Source organism: Quercus suber, unplaced genomic scaffold, assembly GCF_002906115.3.
Source record: "Quercus suber isolate HL8 unplaced genomic scaffold, Cork oak 2.0 scaffold_34, whole genome shotgun sequence".
Classification (NCBI taxonomy): domain Eukaryota; kingdom Viridiplantae; phylum Streptophyta; class Magnoliopsida; order Fagales; family Fagaceae; genus Quercus; species Quercus suber.
In genome coordinates this window covers 1,233,159-1,253,934 of record NW_027069499.1, presented here as the reverse complement: position 1 = coordinate 1,253,934, position 20,776 = coordinate 1,233,159, and the positions used below count along the sequence as shown (strand labels likewise).

The 20,776-nt window shown below is 38.2% G+C and overlaps 1 protein-coding gene across 1 annotated transcript; it reads left to right on the top strand.

The window, feature by feature from the left end:
- The first annotated feature begins 10,016 nt into the window (after window positions 1-10,016).
- LOC112028345 (anthocyanidin 3-O-glucosyltransferase 2) lies at window positions 10,017-11,696 on the top strand. Its single transcript, XM_024061029.2, has one exon. The coding sequence runs from the start codon at window positions 10,112-10,114 to the stop codon at window positions 11,567-11,569; it is 1,458 nt and encodes a 485-aa protein (XP_023916797.2). The 5' UTR covers window positions 10,017-10,111; the 3' UTR covers window positions 11,570-11,696.
- Window positions 11,697-20,776: the final 9,080 nt, after the last annotated feature.

The window sequence follows — 20,776 nt, the reverse complement described above, 5'->3', positions numbered from 1 at the left end:
CTCTCAAAAACAATTCTCAGACAAATCCGGGTTAGGATATACCGGAGAAAGTAGTTCAGCTGTCGAAATCACCAAAGAAGTGAAGTTTGTGCAAGCCAAAGAACCTGTAGTGGCTGCCTCTACACCTAAGAAAGTAGGGGATGAAAAGAGGAAGAACATGGCTGACCAAAGGGTGTTGAACAAACCCCATAACCAATTAGTTATCAAACCTAAAGCTAGGGGGAAATCTCTTCCAAGATCACAAAGAGGTCCGAGAACGAACCATTTTTGTCATCATTGTGGACTTCAAGGACACACCAAACTGAATTGTCATAAGCTTAGAGCATTGAAGAATGCAACTGATCAAAGGTCAAGAGGACCAAGATATGACAAGAGGACTTGGGCTGTTATGTCATCAAGAGGTCGAAATGATGATACTGGTGTGATGGACGTGATGAAGATTGTAAGGTTGAATTTAATCAATCATCTTGTTAGCTTTATTCCGTGCCAATTTACTTGTATTTCAGCACTTAGAAACCTTGTATTTAGGTGGGATTCATGTAAGGGTAGTGAGTGAGAGAGTGTGAAGAAATGCTTAAGATTGTGCAAGGATGCAGGGCTTCACGAATGGGATTCGCGAGTGACTCGCGATTGGCAAGTCACCAAAATCAGCACACAAATGAAGCGTGTGAGAAGATGAACAGTCACGCTAGCTGGAGCACTACAGGACAAAATGTCCAGCCTGACTGTTCTGTTATCTCGCGGCTTAAACTTGTAACTCAGCCAAGTTGCAAGGCCAAGCCGCCAACCAGCTTTGTTTTGAAAAACTTGACTCTTCGCATTCCTATCTCACCCTATTATAAATACCCCCTAAACCCACGAAATGTAGAGAGCTTCTAGAGAGAATTTTGAGAGAGACGCCCTAGAGAAAAACAAGATTGATTCATCCACAATTTTTACCTAAGAGACTCTTCAAATTCCTTTACTCTCACCCTCTCCGTTTATACATCCTTGAGAGGTTCTTGACCAAATCCTTTTCTCACCATACCCACGTCTGTGAGAAGGTCTTTTGGTGCTAAGGGAAGCAGTTTAGAAGGGACCAATGGTTATTGGTTGATGCTATGGTTTATAGTAGAATCTGACAAGCTAGAAAAGACAAAATTTCGGTGTAACCTCGTTGGAGCAAGAAGCTTGGAGGGCTTAGGTACTTAGGTAAATTAGGCTTGGAGGGTCTATTGCTATTCATGTATCCTAACTTTATTTTCTAGTGGATTATTGACCGCTTTGAGGGCGGCGGAGAGGTTTTATGCCGAGGGTTTCGGTTTCCTCTTCGATAACATATCATTGTGTTGTCTTTGTATTTGCATCTCTCTTCCCTTAATCTTTACCTTTTAATATATGTTGTGGATGTTATTTTAATTGGTTTAAATTGTTTATCAATTTTGATATAAGATTGTTATCATTTTCCGCACATACATTATTTGATATAAAGCTTGAATTGGTTTTTGTTGTTTGGGGGTCTAAATGTTCATAGTGTTTTCAACGCTATTTGAACTTTCAAAGATGATCGGTGCATTCACCACCTGCTTAGAAATCTTCACTAGAAGGTTTGAAAGTCCTAACTCTCGTACCTAATCCTATAGGGATATCACCCAAAATGCACATGACGTGTGGGTGAAAAGGGATACTCATGCATGAGCATTACAACATGTCCATGCATCAATTCTTCCTATGCTTTGTGACTATGCTTGGTTGTGTGCTTTTTGCTTGTTTGTGTTAAAAATTTTTTGTTTGTTCATTTGCTTCTTTTTAAATGTTTTTACATTGTTGTTTTGATTAATCTTTTCTTGCTTTTGTGTCAAAAATCCAAAAACACATAAAAAGTAGAAAATCCAAAAAGTTTGATTGACATTGTTGAGTTTTGTCTCTAAACATGTTTTGCCTTGTACCTTTGTACTAAAGGCTTTGTACATCTACAAGCTTAGCTTATTTCCTATGCACTCATATCATTGTGAGAGAACTCTTAAAATCTATGTGATTGTTGTAAATAGATCTTCAACCTTGTTATGAATGATTAGTTAATGGTTTTGTTGATCTTCCCACTATTTTATTTTATTGCTTTTACTTAAAGAGTACACCAAATGTAAATCTCGAAATGAAAAGAGATATTAAACTGCAAAAGCCTGTTGCACATACTAGTATTTGACTAGGAAAAAGGGAAAGCGACCAAAAATAAATTGTATGATACCCAAAAAGCCAAAGGCTTTCTCTTCAAATTGAAATATCAAAAATTTCAAGCATTGATCTCACAATGAGATGTATGGATTCAAAAAGATAAAATGATATGATGTTCATGGAGCCAAATGAAAAGTTTCAAAGAAATGTAATCAAGTTCATGTGGGAGATCATATATACATATTTCTATAATTGAGATGGGTCACATTATCTAGTGCTAATTGTGTATGTCTTGGTTAAATTGATTATTGAAGCTTCACATTAGACTAAGGACTATCTCATTTCTGATATCCACATACATCACACATGTCTATGTTCAATGAATGTCATATTCATTTGTGTGATTGTACTTGATTAAATGTGTTTTCACATACTTAATCTTTCTTGATCAAACACAAAAAGATTTTTAAGTCTTTTAGTTTGCTTTTGGAAAGTATTTTGCTTTTACAAAAATTATCAAAAGTTCAAAAACAATGGTGCCCTGTTTTGGCGAATCAGTCGCGGGTTGGTCCAGTCACATGCCCCAATTGCGAGCTCATATAGAGATTTTTCGCAGCTCACTAGTGGGTCAATGTATCAATCGCAAAAAATACTTCGAATATTTTTCAAAATTTGGATTTTTATGTTTCTCGTGACTCATTGTGAGGCTTGTTCGCAGGTAAAAGGTCCAATCGCGAGGGGTACACAGAGATTTTCGCTGCTTACCTCATGACTGTCTCGCGGGTAGACCTTCCAATCGCGAAAAACACTTAGAATTTTTTTCTTCAAAATTTTGTTTTTAAGTGTTTTGGCAGTTGGTTATGGCAACTTGCACGCGGCTTTACTCAGTCACGAAAATCATGTGTTTTACGTTTTAAGGGCAGTTTTTAAAATTTTTTCGGCTTTCCCTAGAATTTTTGTGACTGTTCATTATCTTCCCCATTTCAACTCTCTCTCAAACTCATCGTGTTTCTCTTGAAAAACCTCCATTCTTGCATCATTTCTACTCCAATCTTTAAGAAAAAGGTATGGGTTTTCTCATTTTCTTTAAGTTCTTCTTGATTATAAATTTATTTTCTTGGATTTATGAGTTGTTATTGTGATTTGAGAAATATTGTGTTCGAACATGTGTTTGGTTTATTTTGCTGAGTGAGTTTGTTTGAGTGCTAGTCATATTGATTGAGTCTGTTTCATGACTGTGTTGCTCTGCACATATCATGTTCATGGTAAAGTGTCACAATGACAGTTATTTGTGACTGTGTGATGTTCATTGATCACTTTCTATTGATATCTGTCTTTGAATACCAATGCTTATTCATTTTTGACTAACCTGAAGCCAATCAAGTTGATGTATGTGTCTTGGTTTTCTGTTATGTGTCTTCTTTTCAGCAGATGTCATGCCGTTCTTCTGAAGGAAAAGACATTATGAGTGATGTTCCATCCCCTGTTGCTATGCGAACTCGTCGCTCGACTCAGTTGACTCAAGATCTAAACAAGGAGAGATTCAGGACTCCTCTTGATTCACAGACTTACTCAGACATATTTGTAGACGCTCCTACAATTGTGGAACGTGTTATACAATTTGATTCCTTGGGAACAACATTTATCCCTAGGATTTTTGAATCAAGAGATTGGGCTGATCTGTTCAGAAATTTTGAAGACCCAGTTGATGAATTGGTTAAGGAATTTTACTCTAATGCTAGATACACCGGAGTAGAGTTGAATTGTTAGGTCAGAGGAACAGAATTCTCCATCAATCCATACTACATTGCAAAGGTTCTTCGCATCACCAAACCAACAAATGTGGACATCACTTCGTATGATGACAGAATACTTTAGGTACAAGACATTCTTCAAGCCCTTGGACCTGATCATGAAGTTAGAAGCAAGGGCACCTCTATAGACACTGCACAGTTTTCGCCTGAACTGACAACTCTAAAATTGATTATGTTCTCCAACCTCTACCCATTGTCTAACACTGCTTTCATCAATCTTGGAAGAGCTCAATTCCTTTGTGATCTCATTACCGGCGTAACGATTGACATTTGTGCCCACATCTTTCAAACCATTGGGAAAGCAGCATCTTGATCAGCAACCCGAACATGTCTTCCTTTTTGTAGTCTCATCATGAAAATCTTGCTTTGTGAAGGTGTTCGTTCACCAACAGATGGAAAAATTATATCACGTTCTCGACCAATATCTATGATAACTCTTCAAGCAAGCAAAAGTCACTCCTCTAAAGCACCTAAGAGTGAGCCATCCACACATGCAACCTCACCTGCTCATGATTCAGCTACACCTGTGCATATCAAGACTGTTTCTCCAATTCTTTCTAAGATGCAAATAGTTGGCACTCCATCTGTTCCCCCTGGATCTCAAACGTACAAGCAAAGCAACTTGATTGAAAATATGTTTCATTGGATTTCTGATTTAGAACGGCTTCTTCACTCCATCCACAATCAGACTCAAATGTGTCTCACAACCATTGAGACATAACTAGATGCTATTCAACAAAAACTAGAAGATGGTCTTTAGCTATTCGTGCCAAAAAGGGGGAGAGATAGCATATAGTAAAGGCGAGAGCAACAAAAGAATGAGGATGAGTGTGTATACTGAAAGGGGGAGTTGTGTGCTCAAGAAGAGGAAGCTGATATACACTCACACATATTTCTAGATAGTTTAACAAATTTTAGACATATTTCTGGATAGTCTAACAAATTTTAGCTATTTAATTGCTAGCTTTCATAAACTCTTGTGTGGATATGGTTTTAATTCTTTGGTTTAAGATATTGGTACTGTGGTATATATATATATATATATATGTATATATAAGATGTTTTTCAGTTTAAGTTTTGATGTGTACCTGTTGCTTTTGTAAGCTTTTAAGGTTAGCTTAAGTACTTGATGTTAAATGTCATACATTTTCTTTAAGTACATCACTCTTATGCCGTTTGTTGGATTTTATATCCTTAATGCAATTATCTTGTGTTGTTGCCTTGGTTGAGTGTTAGACATGCAAATGATACTTTGCAATTAAGCTTATTAGCTTGCATGTCCGGATGTTCATTCCGTGTATGAATGAGCATTGTGATCACTATTTATAGTGATTGTTCATTTTTGTTCAAGTTTTGGTTTATTACTTTTTTCCATTTTGCTTGATCACATTGTGTTTACTCCATATGCATTACAAGTTTTTTGCATACAATGATCATATTGTGTTGTTGTGCTTCAGGAGATACTTGTTCTTATGGTTCAAGAGCTTCACAGATTCTAGAGTTAGGTGTGAGTGAGTTTTGATCAACTGTTCCCAACTCACGCGTTAAGTCTAGAGTTTGTTGTAGGGTTTTATCACGGAATAGCCAAAGGGGGAGATTGAAAGGTTGAATTTAATCAACTATTCTGTTGGCTTTATTCTGTGTCAAATTTGCTTGTATTTTAGCATTTAGTAACCTTATATTTAGGTGGGAATCATGTAAGGATAGTGTGTGAGAGAGTGTGAAGAATTGTTCAAAATTGCACAATGAAACAGGGATTCGCAATTGGATCTCGCATGTGGCTTGCGACTTGCAAGCCGCTAGAAGATGCTCATGTGCCAAGCATGTGGAGAAGCTGAAGCATCATGCTAGCTGGAGCACTACAGGACAAAAAATCTAGACTAGCCGTTCAGTTACCTCGCGACTTGAACTCACGGCTCAGTCAAGTCACCAGCCAGCCCTGTTTTGGAAAAATGACTCTTCGCATTCCAAACACCCACCACTATATATAGACCCTTATACCCACGAAATGTAGAGAGCTTCTAGATAGAATTTTAAGAGAAAAGTCTTAGAGAAAAACAAGATTGATTCATCCACAATCTTTACATAGAGACTCTTCAAATTTCTCTACTCTCACCCTCTCCATTGTTACATCCTTGAGAGGTTCTTACCCAAATCCTTTTCTCACAATACCCACATCTGTGAGAAGGCTATTTGGTGCTTTGGAAAGTGGTTAGGAAGGGACCAATAGTTATTGGTTGATGTTATGGGCTATAGCAGAATTTAGTAAACTAAAGAAGACAAAGGTTCGGCACAACCTCGTTGGAGCAAGAAGCTCAGAGGGCTTAGGTACACTAGGTAGATTAGGCTTGGAGGGTCTTCTGCTGTTCATGTATCCCAACTTTATTTTTTAGTGGATTATTGACCGCTTGGAGAGCGGCGGAGAGGTTTTATACCGAGGGCTTTGATTTCCTCTTCGATAACACATCGTTGTGTTGTCCTTGTGTTTGCTTCTCTCTTCTCTTAATTTTTGCCATTTAATTTCTACTGTGGATGTAATTTTATTTGGTTTAAATTGTTTATCAATTCTGGTATAAGCTTATATTCATTTTTCGCACATACATTGTTTGATATTAAGCTTGAATTGGTAATTTGTGAATTGGGGGTCTATACATTCATAGTGTTTTATACACTTTTTAAACATTCAGAACTTTTGATTTGTTTAAATTCCACAGAAGTAACTAGAAACTAATGTGGCTCTTAGGCCTTTAAGATATTTGTGATGTTGAAATCCTAGGCCCACATGGTGTTCCATATTTGACAGGGCAATGATATCCATCATGCCAGTCTCCTAAAATGATCAAGATGTCTTCATCCAAGCCCTTGTTTGTTTCGGAAAGACAGGAGATCAACGTAACCACAGGAACCCTAGTCCTAAGGTAAAACCCCGTGTCCTTGCTATCCTGACAACTATATACCCAGTTAATATCATGATGGGTGATGGGTTAGGACCACACTTATCTTTTCGTTCAACCGAGCTACACTACACACTATTGGGAAAAGATTTAGGGAACATTGGGTAGGGCAGATCCTAAAGAGGTGAAAGAAGTCCCTTATAACTCCATCCATAGGGATCCTCATCCCCCCTTCTATGAAGTCTATCATGGGGATAACTACATCCTCATTTTGCCTTTTGGTGTACCAATCCCTTAATTTGCCGTGTTGTATGGTTACACTGGCGAGAATATTATACCTAGCCTTGAAAGTCTCTTTGTTTTCAGGAGTGTCTACTAAGCTAGCAAATCTACCCATCCTAAAGTCAATTTTTTTGAAAGTGGAAGATTGACACGCAAGAGAGCGGTAATTTTCCCACCCATATACCCTGAAAAACATCAACCGTAGGATCTTTATCTTACCATAAAACATGGGGGACATGAAGTCGTCTGCAACATTAACTGTAACGTTGAGGAAACCGATGCGTCAAGAGCGTGTCTAGGGTAGTTGAAAAAACATTTCTATGCGGGAACATGCCCAGAGCGTGCCAACTCCTCCATCTCCTACCAAAACCCCACTCCCCCGAGCAATAAAGGGAGTGATGTTTCAAGGGGCTATTATGGGAGGGGAAAGCTTGAAGAGGGAAGATCGCCCAGTGAGCTCAACTCAAGGAGCAACTGGGCCCAACTGTTCATCACACCAGGTCCAACTCAATTAGGAGAGTCCAATCAGTGAAACCGAGGAAGGCGAACCACCCGAGTAGCCTGAGAAGCAAACACTCCTTGAGAGACCAGAGATAAACCACCAAGGTCATAGGAGTGAAGGCCAAGAAAGGAAATAGTGACACGCAAGCAAGGGAAGGAGGAGGTTTCCAGATAGAGCATCCATTACCTCCACATTTAATGCACTATACCAACTCAGTCTGCACATTAATGGCAGAATGGCCCCTGAACAGTGCTCTCATAGCCTCTAGCCTAGTTTACCACCACTAACAAGGCACTGATAGGACAAGTATCTAAGGAGGGATTAATGGCCCTCCAAGTGGAAGGCTAGGATGCAATCCAAGCAGCTATATATGGGAAGGAAAATCATCCTGGAAAGGGGATCAGAAAAAGTAGAGAGAGAGAGAGAGAGAGAGAGAGAAATAAGGAAATAGAGAGAAAGTGATCACTATGTATCTAAAGACTGTGTGTCAAAAGAACCATCCCTCATTGGCCACCCTGAGGAAGAACTTAAATAAGAATCTCTCTTTCATTGTTGCAATTCTTTATTAAAACTGTTGTCCTTGCCAATTTCCTTTCTTTAAATTACTATACCAAGGTTATCAAGGCTTAAAAGGTTGATCTTGACCATCCATCTCTACAAATTAGTTGTATTGGGCCTCCATATCTACAAATTAGTTGTATTAAGGAAGAACAAGTCGTATTGGACTTGTTCTGTAGTGACAATCTCTCCTTGTAATGCACAGCTCCTAGTACGTGACTAACCAATTGCACGAATCCCAGTATGCAGCTTCAATCACCAACTAGATAAGGTTGTTGGTTGCAAAGTTCTTCAGTTTATCCAAACGATGAATATCAAGAAGATGCTTGGTCACAAAACCCTACGGTGTACAAACACAGCAGCTTTTTCACAAGAAAGATGAACTAGGGAAAATTATGTCTCCGATCACAATTTGCCAAACTTTGCTCAACACTTATGCAACTTATGTCTCTGTTTACTGCCCATAAAATAATCTTTTTATATATCTAGGGTTGTGAGAAAAGAAAACCTAAACATACAATCAAGGGTTGGAGTCAAAACAAAATTGAAACTCTGTTTTTCATAAATCTCGACAAATGCCTATCTGTCGAGCTGTTGTTAAGCTACGAGCTAGAACAGCTCTTAAGTCTCGATATATAGCTAACTGTCGAGCTAGTTGTCAAGCTTTAATGAACAACACTTTCTACACTTGAATCTTGGATAGATTTGCATGACTTTAATACTTGAATTTGAAACAAAGTTTCTTGAAGTATCAAAGACATCTTAGATCTACCCAGATACAAGTAAAGTGTATTTTGTCAAAGGATTAGCTAATTACATAAAATAGTGGCATGTGTTCCTTACAAGTGTATCACATATGTCCTAACAATCTCTCTCTCTCTCTGCTTGTTTAAATATGGTCATGCACTTTGTATGATAAACTCACTTGGTTGGAAGGGTACTACCCTTGTAATGCATTTTCATGCTACATTGTGTGCATGATTATTGCGGTGTGATTGTCATTGATTCATGTTAGCTAGTGACATTGGTTTTCTTGTGTATGCGACACACATCAACGTGTTTAATACTTTAGTGAGCTCTAGTTTGGCTTAGTATGAACATATTGACGTATGTCATATACACAGGCACACAATCTTGCCAACATGAAACTCTACCAGATTTTTGCCTCGAAAATGGGGCACCTTTTTACCATATTCTCGTAGTGAAAGTTTAGTGAGAATAGTGTTTTGTGTGCTAAGACGCATCTATACTAAAATACTGTCGAATTCCGACTATGAAAATAAGGCAAAATGCTCTCTTTATCGTACTTTCTCTTTTCTCACTTTATTATTTTTATTCTTCTGTCTCTCACTGTTCACATGCTCTCTTTTCCTTCACTTTATTGTTTATATTATTTTAATAGGATGAATATAAAATTAAAATTTTTGATAATAAATGTATTATAAAATAAAGTGGTAAAATACGTAAAATACATTTTTTAAATACTAAAAGTTAAATCTTTTAACACTGCGGTTAATGGGAGAAAAGTCTTTTCATTTTTCAACTATGTATTCGTGGACAAGAAGACATTTCGTTAGATAAACATGGGCCGTCATAAATATATCCCACCAATTAGCCTGTTTTCAAAAGAATCTTGACTCATGTATCCTTTAGGTAAAGTCTATTTATACAAATCCCAGCCATGGATGACATCATGGCTTTGCTGGGAATTTTTTTTTTTTGAAAAAAAATCCCAGCATCTAAGATATTTATTATATACAGCCAAAGGTCAGAAGTGGGTGAACATTCTATACATCAAAAAAAAAAAAAAAATCCCAGCATCTAAGATATTTATTATATACAGCCAAAGGTCAGAAGTGGGTGAACATTCTATACATCTCTGATATTTTCACTCTCCAGTGTGTCAAATGAAGAAAGCAGAGCTAGTTTTCGTTCCTGCACCGGGTAGGGGTCACTTCGCTTCAATGCTGGAGATTGCAAAGCTTCTCGTTGCTCGAGATGACAGGCTCTGTATTACAGTCCTCATCATGAGGCTTTCAATAGATTCCCAGGTGGCCGCCTACATCGAATCTCTCAATGATTCCTCATATACTGAATGTATACAGTTTATTGATCTCCCTCAAACTTCTTTCAAACAAGACAGCAACCCCATGGTTTTCGTTTCTTCATTCATTGAAAGTCAGAAACCCCATGCTAAAGAAGCTGTTACTAAGCTCAAAGAGTCAAGGTCAGGTTCTAACTCTCCTCGACTTGCCGGATTTGTGGTCGACATGTTCTGTTCATCTATGGTAGACGTGGCTAATGACTTTGGGGTACCTACTTATTTGTTTTTCCCATCGAGTGCAAGCTTTCTCAGTCTCATGCTTCATCTCCAAGCCCTTCGTGATGAGCAAAAGCAGGATATAACTGAGTTCAAAGACTCAGATGCTGAGTTGGTCTTGTCAAGTTTTGTGAACCCAATTCCAGCTAGGGTCTTGCCTGGTGTGGTGCTCGACAGAGAAGGGGGCACTGTGATCCTTGATTATGCTAGAAGGTGGAGAGAAACTAAAGGTATCATTGTGAACACGTTTTTGGAGCTCGAATCCTATGCGATTCACTCATTTTCTGATGCTACAAATACTCCACCTGTTTACCCTGTGGGACCCATCTTGAACTTGAAGGGTGAAGATAGTCATGTGGGGTCGGGTGATCAAAGGTCTGATATCATGAAATGGCTTGATGATCAGCCTCAATCATCTGTGGTGTTCTTGTGCTTTGGGAGTAGGGGAGGTTTTGGTGACAATCAAGTGAAGGAGATTGCAAAAGCATTAGAACGAGGTGGGTTTCCATTTTTGTGGTCCCTACGCCGACCCCCTCCAAAGGGAGGGGGTTTTGCATTTCCCACTGAGCATGAGAATTTGGAGGAAGTCTTGCCAGAAGGATTTTTGGATCGGACGGCTAGGATTGGAAAGATCATTGGATGGGCTCCACAAGTGGCAATCTTATCACATCCTGCAATTGGAGGCTTTGTATCGCATTGCGGGTGGAATTCAATATTGGAAAGCCTTTGGTTTGGTGTGCCAATTGCTACATGGCCACTCTATGCTGAACAACAGTTTAATGCCTTTGAGATGGTCAAGGAGATGGAATTAGCTGCGGAGATTATATTGGATTATCGAACAGAATATACTGATAACCAAATTATTGTGACTTCTGAGGAGATTGAAAGAGGAATAAAGCAACTAATGGAGAAGAATGACAGCAAGATTAGGAAAAATGTGAAGGAGATGACTGAAAAAGGTAGGAAGGCCTTGATGGATGGTGGATCTTCCCACTTTTCATTGGGTCGAATAATTGATGATGTTATTACAGATAGTATGCCATGAACTTATTGTGTTTTTTTATTTTACTTTCAAAGCATTAACTGTGCTTTATGTTTCTAAATCATTTCTGTAAGGGATAGCCCTTATCTTATATCTTAATCTTAATCTATATATAAAAAGTAAGAGTTTGTGTATTGCATTTGTATGGCAGTTTTGTGGAGTCCTTTAGTTTTGTGGAACCATTGAAAAAGTGTGTGGTGCAAGAAACGATCCCGTAAGAGTTAAACGACAAACAACATGATTGTAAAGTGGCTGCGGGATATGAGCAGATTTACATTGTTATCCTTAAAAAGTTATATATGGACTAAATAGTGTCTTTGGTTGGGGGGTTATTTGGTCTTTTAACTTTTATATCTTATTTTTACTTTTTATGTTGATTTACTTTATCCTCCTTATGTTTTCTTTTAACAAAGGAGCGGTGCTTTGTTTCAGCGGGACTCTAAGGAATTTGTCCAGAGTGTTGTTTAGGAAGCATAAATTACATAATCTTATTTCTTTTTAGTTTTTAAGTAATTAGGTTTGATTCAATGTTATTAATTTCATTCCGTTTCGATCGTAACGGCCGGAAGATACTATGCCAGTAAACAAACCGAAACAGTAACCCACCCTATTCTACTTCGGAAAAAATTTTGGGTCATTCTGGTCTATTTCGAATGTTTCGGTAAATAATGACAGTTCTAGAAATATTTTTTAGAGTGATCCTTAAAGGAGCATAAATTACGCAATATAGCACACATCCACAGTTTAATTTGCTTTGCACAATGTAAAGACAAAAAATATGCATCTTCCTCCCGGCTCAACCCACTGCAAAACTGCTCAACATAGTTTTTTTTTTTTTTTTTTGGTGTCTTTTATAAATTAGAATGTGTATTCACTTACTTTTAAGTTTTAAGGGAGCACAAACCACTACCCCAATTCAATGCCATAGCCCCATCCACCCCACACTAAGAGACAAGAGCCAATCATCAATTTCAACACAATTACATATTTTTATATTTACATACATTTGCACAAAAAGACAAAAGCTAAGCAATTTATATTTTCAAAAAAAAAAAAAGTCTAAGTGAAAAGACTCACAACACAAGTCAGACAAGTAAATGAAAGCCAATGAGCCACGTACCTAGCTGAAGTAACTGAGATCACCTTTTGCTTTTGTAGTGTATAGTTTTAAAACCATACACGTGTGGTCCTCTAGGATTAGAGCAAATAATAAAGTATTTTTGGCCTTGGAAATCCGTGAAGCACTGGAAGGCTTTAGAAAACAACTCAGAGAAAAGAAGAAATAAGTTTCCTACTCCTAATACTTTCCCAAAACACAGATTTAAGACAAGAAATTGTCAAGCTCGTAAGCTGCATTCCTAAAAATTAAAAAAAAAAAAATGTGGCTCCGCCACTATGAGTATGAGAGAGAGAGAGAGAGAGAGAGAGAGAGAGAGAGAGAGACGGGGAAAAGGAGAGAGAACTGAAATATCTTGAGGTCAGGGGCGGCGCTGCCGCGACACGTTAAAAGCTGAGGTTCTTATTTCCCGATCTCGCTTTTGCCGTCGCCGATCTCACAATCTCCGATCTGGGCCAAGTCAATCTCTGATCTCGCCGTCACAGAGCTACTCTGCGTGTTCAGTGTTGCTGTTGTTGCCTTGCTGAGTCGCTGCTACTGCTGCTATTGCTAAGAAGTGAGGACGTGAGGTTCTTTTTAGTTTAGGAATTGTTTTAGTTTAAAATATGATTGGGTAATGAGTATACGTATTAAGTTTATAATTTTTTTTATTATTATTATATTTGTTGAGAATCCGTGGGTTTGCTGGGCTTGCACTGATCAGTTTTTTTTTTTTTTTTTGAGAATCTGTGGGTTTCTGTTTTAAGTATATTGGGCTTTTTTTCCTAAACAAATAAAAAAAATTTAATTATTATATATAATTTTTTTTTTTCAGGTCAGGGTGTTCCTGGGAACACCCTGACATGAACGTGACGTTGCCACTGCTTTGTTTAGAATTTTGAGGTTCGCAACCTTAGCTCTAACATAGTCTTGATAATTTTTGGCGATGACATTGCACCATGAAAATCCTTACACAAGGATCCTGGTCTTTTGATAAGTATTTGATTAGTTTATTCAAACCAAAGGACAATGAATTCGCTAATAATGCAATGTTTCTTTAGACATTCTTTTGGATACAAATCCATAGTCTCCCTCTTTGATGTATGACCAAGAACAATGTCAAGATTATAGGAAAAATATTGAGCATGGTGGAGCAAGTTGATGTGTCTCCAAATGGTGAATGTTGTGGTCATTATATATGGGTCCGATTTAACATTGACATCAACCAACCTCTCTACCAAGGTAGGTTCGTAAACTTGGGTGAATCCAAGCCACTATGGATATCTTATTAGTATGAATGCATGCCAATTTTTTGTTACCGGTGCGGCTTATTAAACCACGATGAGAAGAAACTCTGGATCGATAGTGGTGGCGCATTATCAAAGGATGAGTAACAATATGGAGCCTGGCTGCGGATCGCCATGGGAAACCTCTAACAACCCTAGGTAGTGCATTCTTCTTCTATCCCTCCCTCAACCCTTCCCCATACCACCAGATTGACTCCTGCACCTCCACCGAGACCAACTCCCTCACTGGCCAACTCTGCCAACCAAACAGAAAAGTCAACCTCAACCCTCGAAATGAAAACAACCTTGACTTCAGTTATCACCTCACACTCTACTCCTACCCATAAGGAAATTTTGTCTAACCCTGTCCTTTTACATATCCATATCATCGAAATCGACCAGACTTAAACCACTTTCCAAATACATCCTCATCACCCATAAGTACATAAAACCTTCCTCCTATACTACAAACATTTGACAGTTCCTCCATCCCATGTCCACTAAAGTCAACCAACTCAAAAAAGGAAGATCCTACAATATTGGTCATAGAACTCATTACCATCTCTCTCCACAACAAAGCCAATCATTTCGGGGGCATAGATTCTCATTAAACATTCCATAGACATCACCTCATAAAAACCCTTAGGCCCAAAGCTACATACATGGAAAAGGCTTGAATTGACTGTCCTTTTACATATCCATATCATCGAAATCGACCAGACTTAAACCACTTTCCAAATACATCCTCATCACCCATAAGTACATAAAACCTTCCTCCTATACTACAAACATTTGACAGTTCCTCCATCCCATGTCCACTAAAGTCAACCAACTCAAAAAAGGAAGATCCTACAATATTGGTCATAGAACTCATTACCATCTCTCTCCACAACAAAGCCAATCATTTCGGGGGCATAGATTCTCATTAAACATTCCATAGACATCACCTCATAAAAACCCTTAGGCCCAAAGCTACATACATGGAAAAGGCTTGAATTGACCCAACATGCAATGAACACCAATGAAGCTAGTGACAAATCCATAGGCATAAAAAAGGAAAAGAAAAAAAAGAGCTTGACTACTATGACAGAAGACAAAGCTAGTCTCGATAAAAGTTATGACTGGATGCAGAGATGAAGCTTTTAAGCAAACTTATGGCAGAAAACTTAGGATTGGCGGCATTGCAAAAATTGCTTTGCAATGCTGCCGGACACAATGAGTATCTTAAGCTAGAACTGTTAGGAGCTTGGGAACCCTTGCACAGTTAACGCTCTCAAGAGAGCATGGAATAAAGAAGCTCATATTTGTGTCTTTTTAATGGAGACAAAGCTCACCGCTGAGCAATTGAATAATTGAAAGCAGCATTGGACATACAACCAAGGTACATGTCATAAATTTTTTACATCGGTTTATTGATGCCCTTGTGGTTTGTGCTAACACAAAAAAAAAAATGGTGACTCATCGGGTTCTACAAACACCCTAACACTAGCAGACAAGAGGATACATGGACCTTGCTTATATCCTTCGTCTGGACAAACACTTTCCCATGGCTTTGTATTGGAGACTACAATGAGATCATTAGCCAACATGAGAAAGCTAGAGGGAGCTTAAGACCAGCTTGACAAATGGACTGTTTCCATGCAATTATTCACAGTTATGGCATAATTGACCTTGGTTATGTCGGGTATCCTTTTACATGGTCTTGTAACCATCCTACCAAGGGCTGTACTCACATTCGTTTGGACCATGCACTTGCTACTGCCACATAGAGACCAAAATTCCCTAGAACTAAGGTTCACCACGTTGCCATGTCCACATCCGACCACTTTACGAGCCATCCACTTCCCCACCTCTTGACCTCATTGACGACATACCTGCCACCTTTTCACTTTGAAGCCACGTGGTCCTGGGACCCACGCTATGAAAAATTTGTCCAAGATGCATGGCTTGGGGGACTATATAAGCCCAATGGTACACATATTACAAACTGCCTTAACAGTGGTAGAGATAGACTAATGGCATGTTTGGATGTTTAAAAAAGGAGGGGGAGTAGAGTAAAGGGAGGGAGAGTAATGCAATTATCTTGTTTGGAAGTTTTTTAAAGAATGAGGGGGAAGGATTTGGAGGAGTTTGGAGGGGTTTGGACTCCCTCTAACCCCCCAATTTTAATTCCCCAAAATTGGAGAGATTTGGAGGGGGAGTAGAGTACATAAACTATTAACCAAGTAAATTACCTAATTTACCCTTATTATATTAACAAAATTACACAAGGAGAATTGCTAGTTACTCCTTTCCCCCTTACTAATTTTAAAAACATCCAAATAAGGTGGAGGTGAATCATTCTCCTCTACTCTCCTCCCCACTACTCCCCTTCCCTCTACTCCCCTCTACTCTCCTCCCTCTCTAAACTTCCAAACAAGCCATAAAGGCGTAGAACAAAATCAAATTTGGCCATGTTTGAAAGCCACTTGCACCTTAGAAAGGAAACTTCAACATTTGGAAAGGGACCTTCAGCTTCATGAAACCAAAGTCCTTAAGACCCATAGAGACATAAATTGCTAGCTTGATGTGGAAACGAAGTCTCACAGGAAGATGACATTATGAAGGGGATTGTTCTTGATTCACTTCGACCCTTATTGCTATTGTTCAACTAGTGGTTACCGAGGCCATGAATGCATGCTTAACAAAAATTTTTCAAGCTGATGAGGTCCACTGAACACTCAAGCAAATGCACCCAAAAAAAATCTCTCAGCCTCAACGGTATGCCCTAATTTCTGGTCTTTATCTGGTGAGTGTGTCACTAAGGCAGTGCTAAACTATCTAAACATGGGCATTACTCCCCCTAAATTCAATGAAACTCATATTATTCTTATCCTAAAAATAAAGAACCCCACCAAGATTACACAGTATTGACCCATTAGCCTTAGTAATGTCATTTCCAGGCTTGCATCCAAGGTCTTGGCAAATAGGTTGAAATGCTTTGTTCCTAACATTATTAGTGAGACCCAAAATGCTTCCATGTCTAATTGTCTCATTACTAATAATGTTCTTATGGCTTTTGAAACCATGCACTGCCTGAACCAAAAGAAGAAGGGCAAGATAGGGGAGATGGCATTAAAGCTTGACATGAGCAAGGCTTTAAACTAGGTTGAGTGGGATTATTTATAGGTCATTATGCAAAAAATGGGTAAACCTTATGATGCAAAGTGTCAGTTCTATTACTTATTCCATTAGACATAATGGGAAGCCCTAGGGCTACATCAACCCCATAAAGGCCCTTCGGCAAGGTGACCCTATATCCCCCTTCTTGTTTTTGTTTTTTGCATAAGGACTGTCAGCTCTTCTTCGCCAAGCCACATCAACTAGAATACTTTAAGGGGTGGCTGCTTGCCTACATGGCCCATAGATCTTACACCTCTTCTTTGCCGATGACAATATCATTTTCTATCAGGCGACTAGAGAGGAATGTAGCTAGCTAGCACAAATCCTGGACACTCATGAACAAGCCTCTAACCAACAGCTTAATAGGGAAAATACATCCCTCTTCTTCAGCCACAACACACCATAATACCTTCAAGATGATATAACGCACTATTTTAGAGCGGAAGTGATACAACAACATGAAACATATCTCGACTTGCCTTCCCAAGTGGGTTAATCAAACCAGAATACCTTTTGTGCCCTAAAATAATGATTCAACAACAAAATTTTTGGCCTAAAAGAAAATATTCTCTCACAAGAAAGCAGTGAGAGTCTCATCAAATCGATTGCCGAAGCCATACCCACCTACACCATGAGTGTTTCAAATTTTCGGATACCATTTGTGATGAAATGACTAGCATGGTTTATAGTTTTTAGTGGGTATAAACAAATGGTAGAAACAAAATCACTTGGCTAATTTGGGACAAGGTCTGTGTACCAAAGAAGGATGGGGGGTTGGGTTTCCATGATTTGAAATCCTTTAATGTGGCTCTCTTGGCTAAGCATGGTTGGCGATTGCAATGTAACACACAATCACTTGTCTATCGGGTCCTCAAAGCACGCTATTTCCATCACAGGGACTTCTTTCATGCCGGTCTAGGAACAAAACATCCTTTGCATGGGGGTGTATCATGGTTGCCCAAGGTGTTGTTCAAGCTGGCCACCAATGGCAAATTGGTAATGGAGCCACGGTAGGCATCTGGCATGATAAGTGGCTGCCGAAGCTTTCCATTTTGTGGGTCACATCCCCACAAAGCATTTCACCTAAAGATGCCACAGTCAACGCACTCATCAATACGGAAATCAGGGAATGGAAGACTAAGCTGATCCACCGTGTTTTCCTCCCAAATGACACTGACACCATCCTCAGTATCCAGCTGAGTAGACGCCGACCCGTGGACCATTTGGTTTGGGCATACACTCCTAAGGGCACTTTCTCTGTCAACAGTGCCTATAAAGTAGCCTTATCCCTCACCTTGGCTACAACCGTAGGAAGCACATTTAACAGCCAAAACAAGAGCTCCTTCTGGCACACCGTATGGGGCCTCAATATCCCAAAAAAGATTAAAACATTCATGTGGAAAGCTTACTAAGATATGCTTCCCATAAAGCTCAACCTTTGCCATCGCTAAGTTCTTGAGGATGCAAAGTGTGAAGCTCGTAGTTTGGCTAAGGAGACTAGTGGCCACCTCTTCTAAGACTATACCAGAGCCTGTGAAACTTGGGCACTTTCGAGTATCCCTTTTGACGATAAAGGCATGTGCTACAAAGACTTCATGGACTTACTTTGGCACCTAATCTTCTTCCAGCATGTGGGGAAAGAATCGCTTGAACTTGTCGTTACTATTGCGTGGTGCATGTGGTATGACCAAAGCAAGACGCGACGTGGCAGCTTGAGACAACCTAGCTGTGAGATTGTCCTCAAAGCCTGCCTTTTCCTTAAAAGAATTCCAGCTAACCTATCTTTGAAATCCTTAGCACAGACAAGCCTAAGACATGCACTAGGTCCCCCCAACCCCACTGTACTACAAGACCAACATTGATGCTGCCATCTTTGACCAATCGGTGGGCCTCGAAGTAATGATTCGAAATAATGAGGGGGAAATGGTTGCAACCCTGATTAAGCATCTCTAGCTACCCTTGGGACCCTTAGAGGCTGAAGTAAAGGCCATGGACCAAGCTATCTCTTTTACTTGCGATATCGGCATTGGGGATGTTGTCTTTGAAACAAATTCTAGCACTATCACTGATGAGCTTAATGGCTCCACCACCCACCGATTGCTATTGCCAACCTCATTGCTGATACTCAACACAGACTCCAAGACTTCAAACATACTCATCTACAACACGTGAAGCAGCAAGGAAATAAACCAACTCATTTTTTTGGCAGAACACACCAAAGGAATTGATAATTTTGTAACATGAATAGAAGAAAATCTACCCATTATTAAATTAGTATTGATTTAAGATGCATTGTATTTCTCTTCTTTATAAAATAAAAGTTACGATATTTCCCATAAAAAAAACAAAGGAGTATTCTTTTAGAAGAAGAAAGGAGAAGATGGGAGATAAAAACCAGGGGAGATCCAGGATTTCTTTACTTACTTGGTCACAAATTAATAATTAGTGCAACAACTCTTTTAATTTTTCCTGTTTTATTTCTCTTTACCAACCTATTATAACATTATTACAAATTAATGAGATCTATTAATGAGATCTATTATTTAACATTGTTACAAGTTTAGATAGTAATATTAATTTATTTCTTTCTGATTGCCCAGCAAATTAATGAGATCTATGGTTTAATACATACCAAACGAGCTTGTATTAATTGTATTGCACAAGATTCAAGTACAGTACTTAGGTGTTGTTCCTTAGGTTTCCCTCTTAAAATTCTGCCATGTGGATTTTTTCTAATGGGATTGAAGTGTATTTTTTAGTTAAATAGCCACATGGCTCAATCTTAAATGGAAAATCTAAGGAACAGCATCTAAGGTATTGTACTTAAACTTTGTTCAATTGTATTATCTCTTTTTTCAAGTAAAGTTTTTGGAGCCAAAAAAGGATACATCTGATTTGAACCATAATATATTCATTTTTTTGTTTTTGTTTTTTGTGTCTTTACTTTTGATTTGAACTACGCCACAAGAGGATTTGCCCAAGAGGATTTGCGTAGAGATTACTAATATACATTAGTACAATGTCCATACGAATGCATGAGCTGACAACAATATATAAATTAGAGAAAGTATTTTAATAATATAATAGAACAGGATTTATTATAGGTTTTGTGGTAAATACTATGTAAGACAGAGTTTTTCTCCAAGAAAAAAATATTATAATATATATTATTAAAATAATTTGAAATAAACAGGAATTTAAAAAAAAAACTACGCGAATGCATTAGTACAATGTCCATATGAATGCATGAGTTGACAACAATATATAAATTAGAGAAAGTATTTTAATAATATAATAGAACAGGATTTATTATAGGTTTTGTGGTAAATACTATGTAAGACAGTTTTTCTCCAAGGAAAAAAAATTATAATAGATATTATTAACATAATTTGAAATAAACAGGAATTATTTTAAAAACTTTAAGAAAATTTTGGTAGTTTTAATCAGTAGTATTCGAAGCCTGAAAAATTGATAACTATAGAACAACTTTATAGAAGACAAAAGAAAAGGCACTTTTTTGGTCCTCAAATTATACGATAACTTTTATTTTGCTTCTTGGAAATTTAATTGTGTCATTTTTTTTTTTTTAAACTAATTTTAATCGTCTAACTCAAGGAAAATGCTAATTTGTCTAACGAGTCATTTATTTGTCACTCAATTATAATA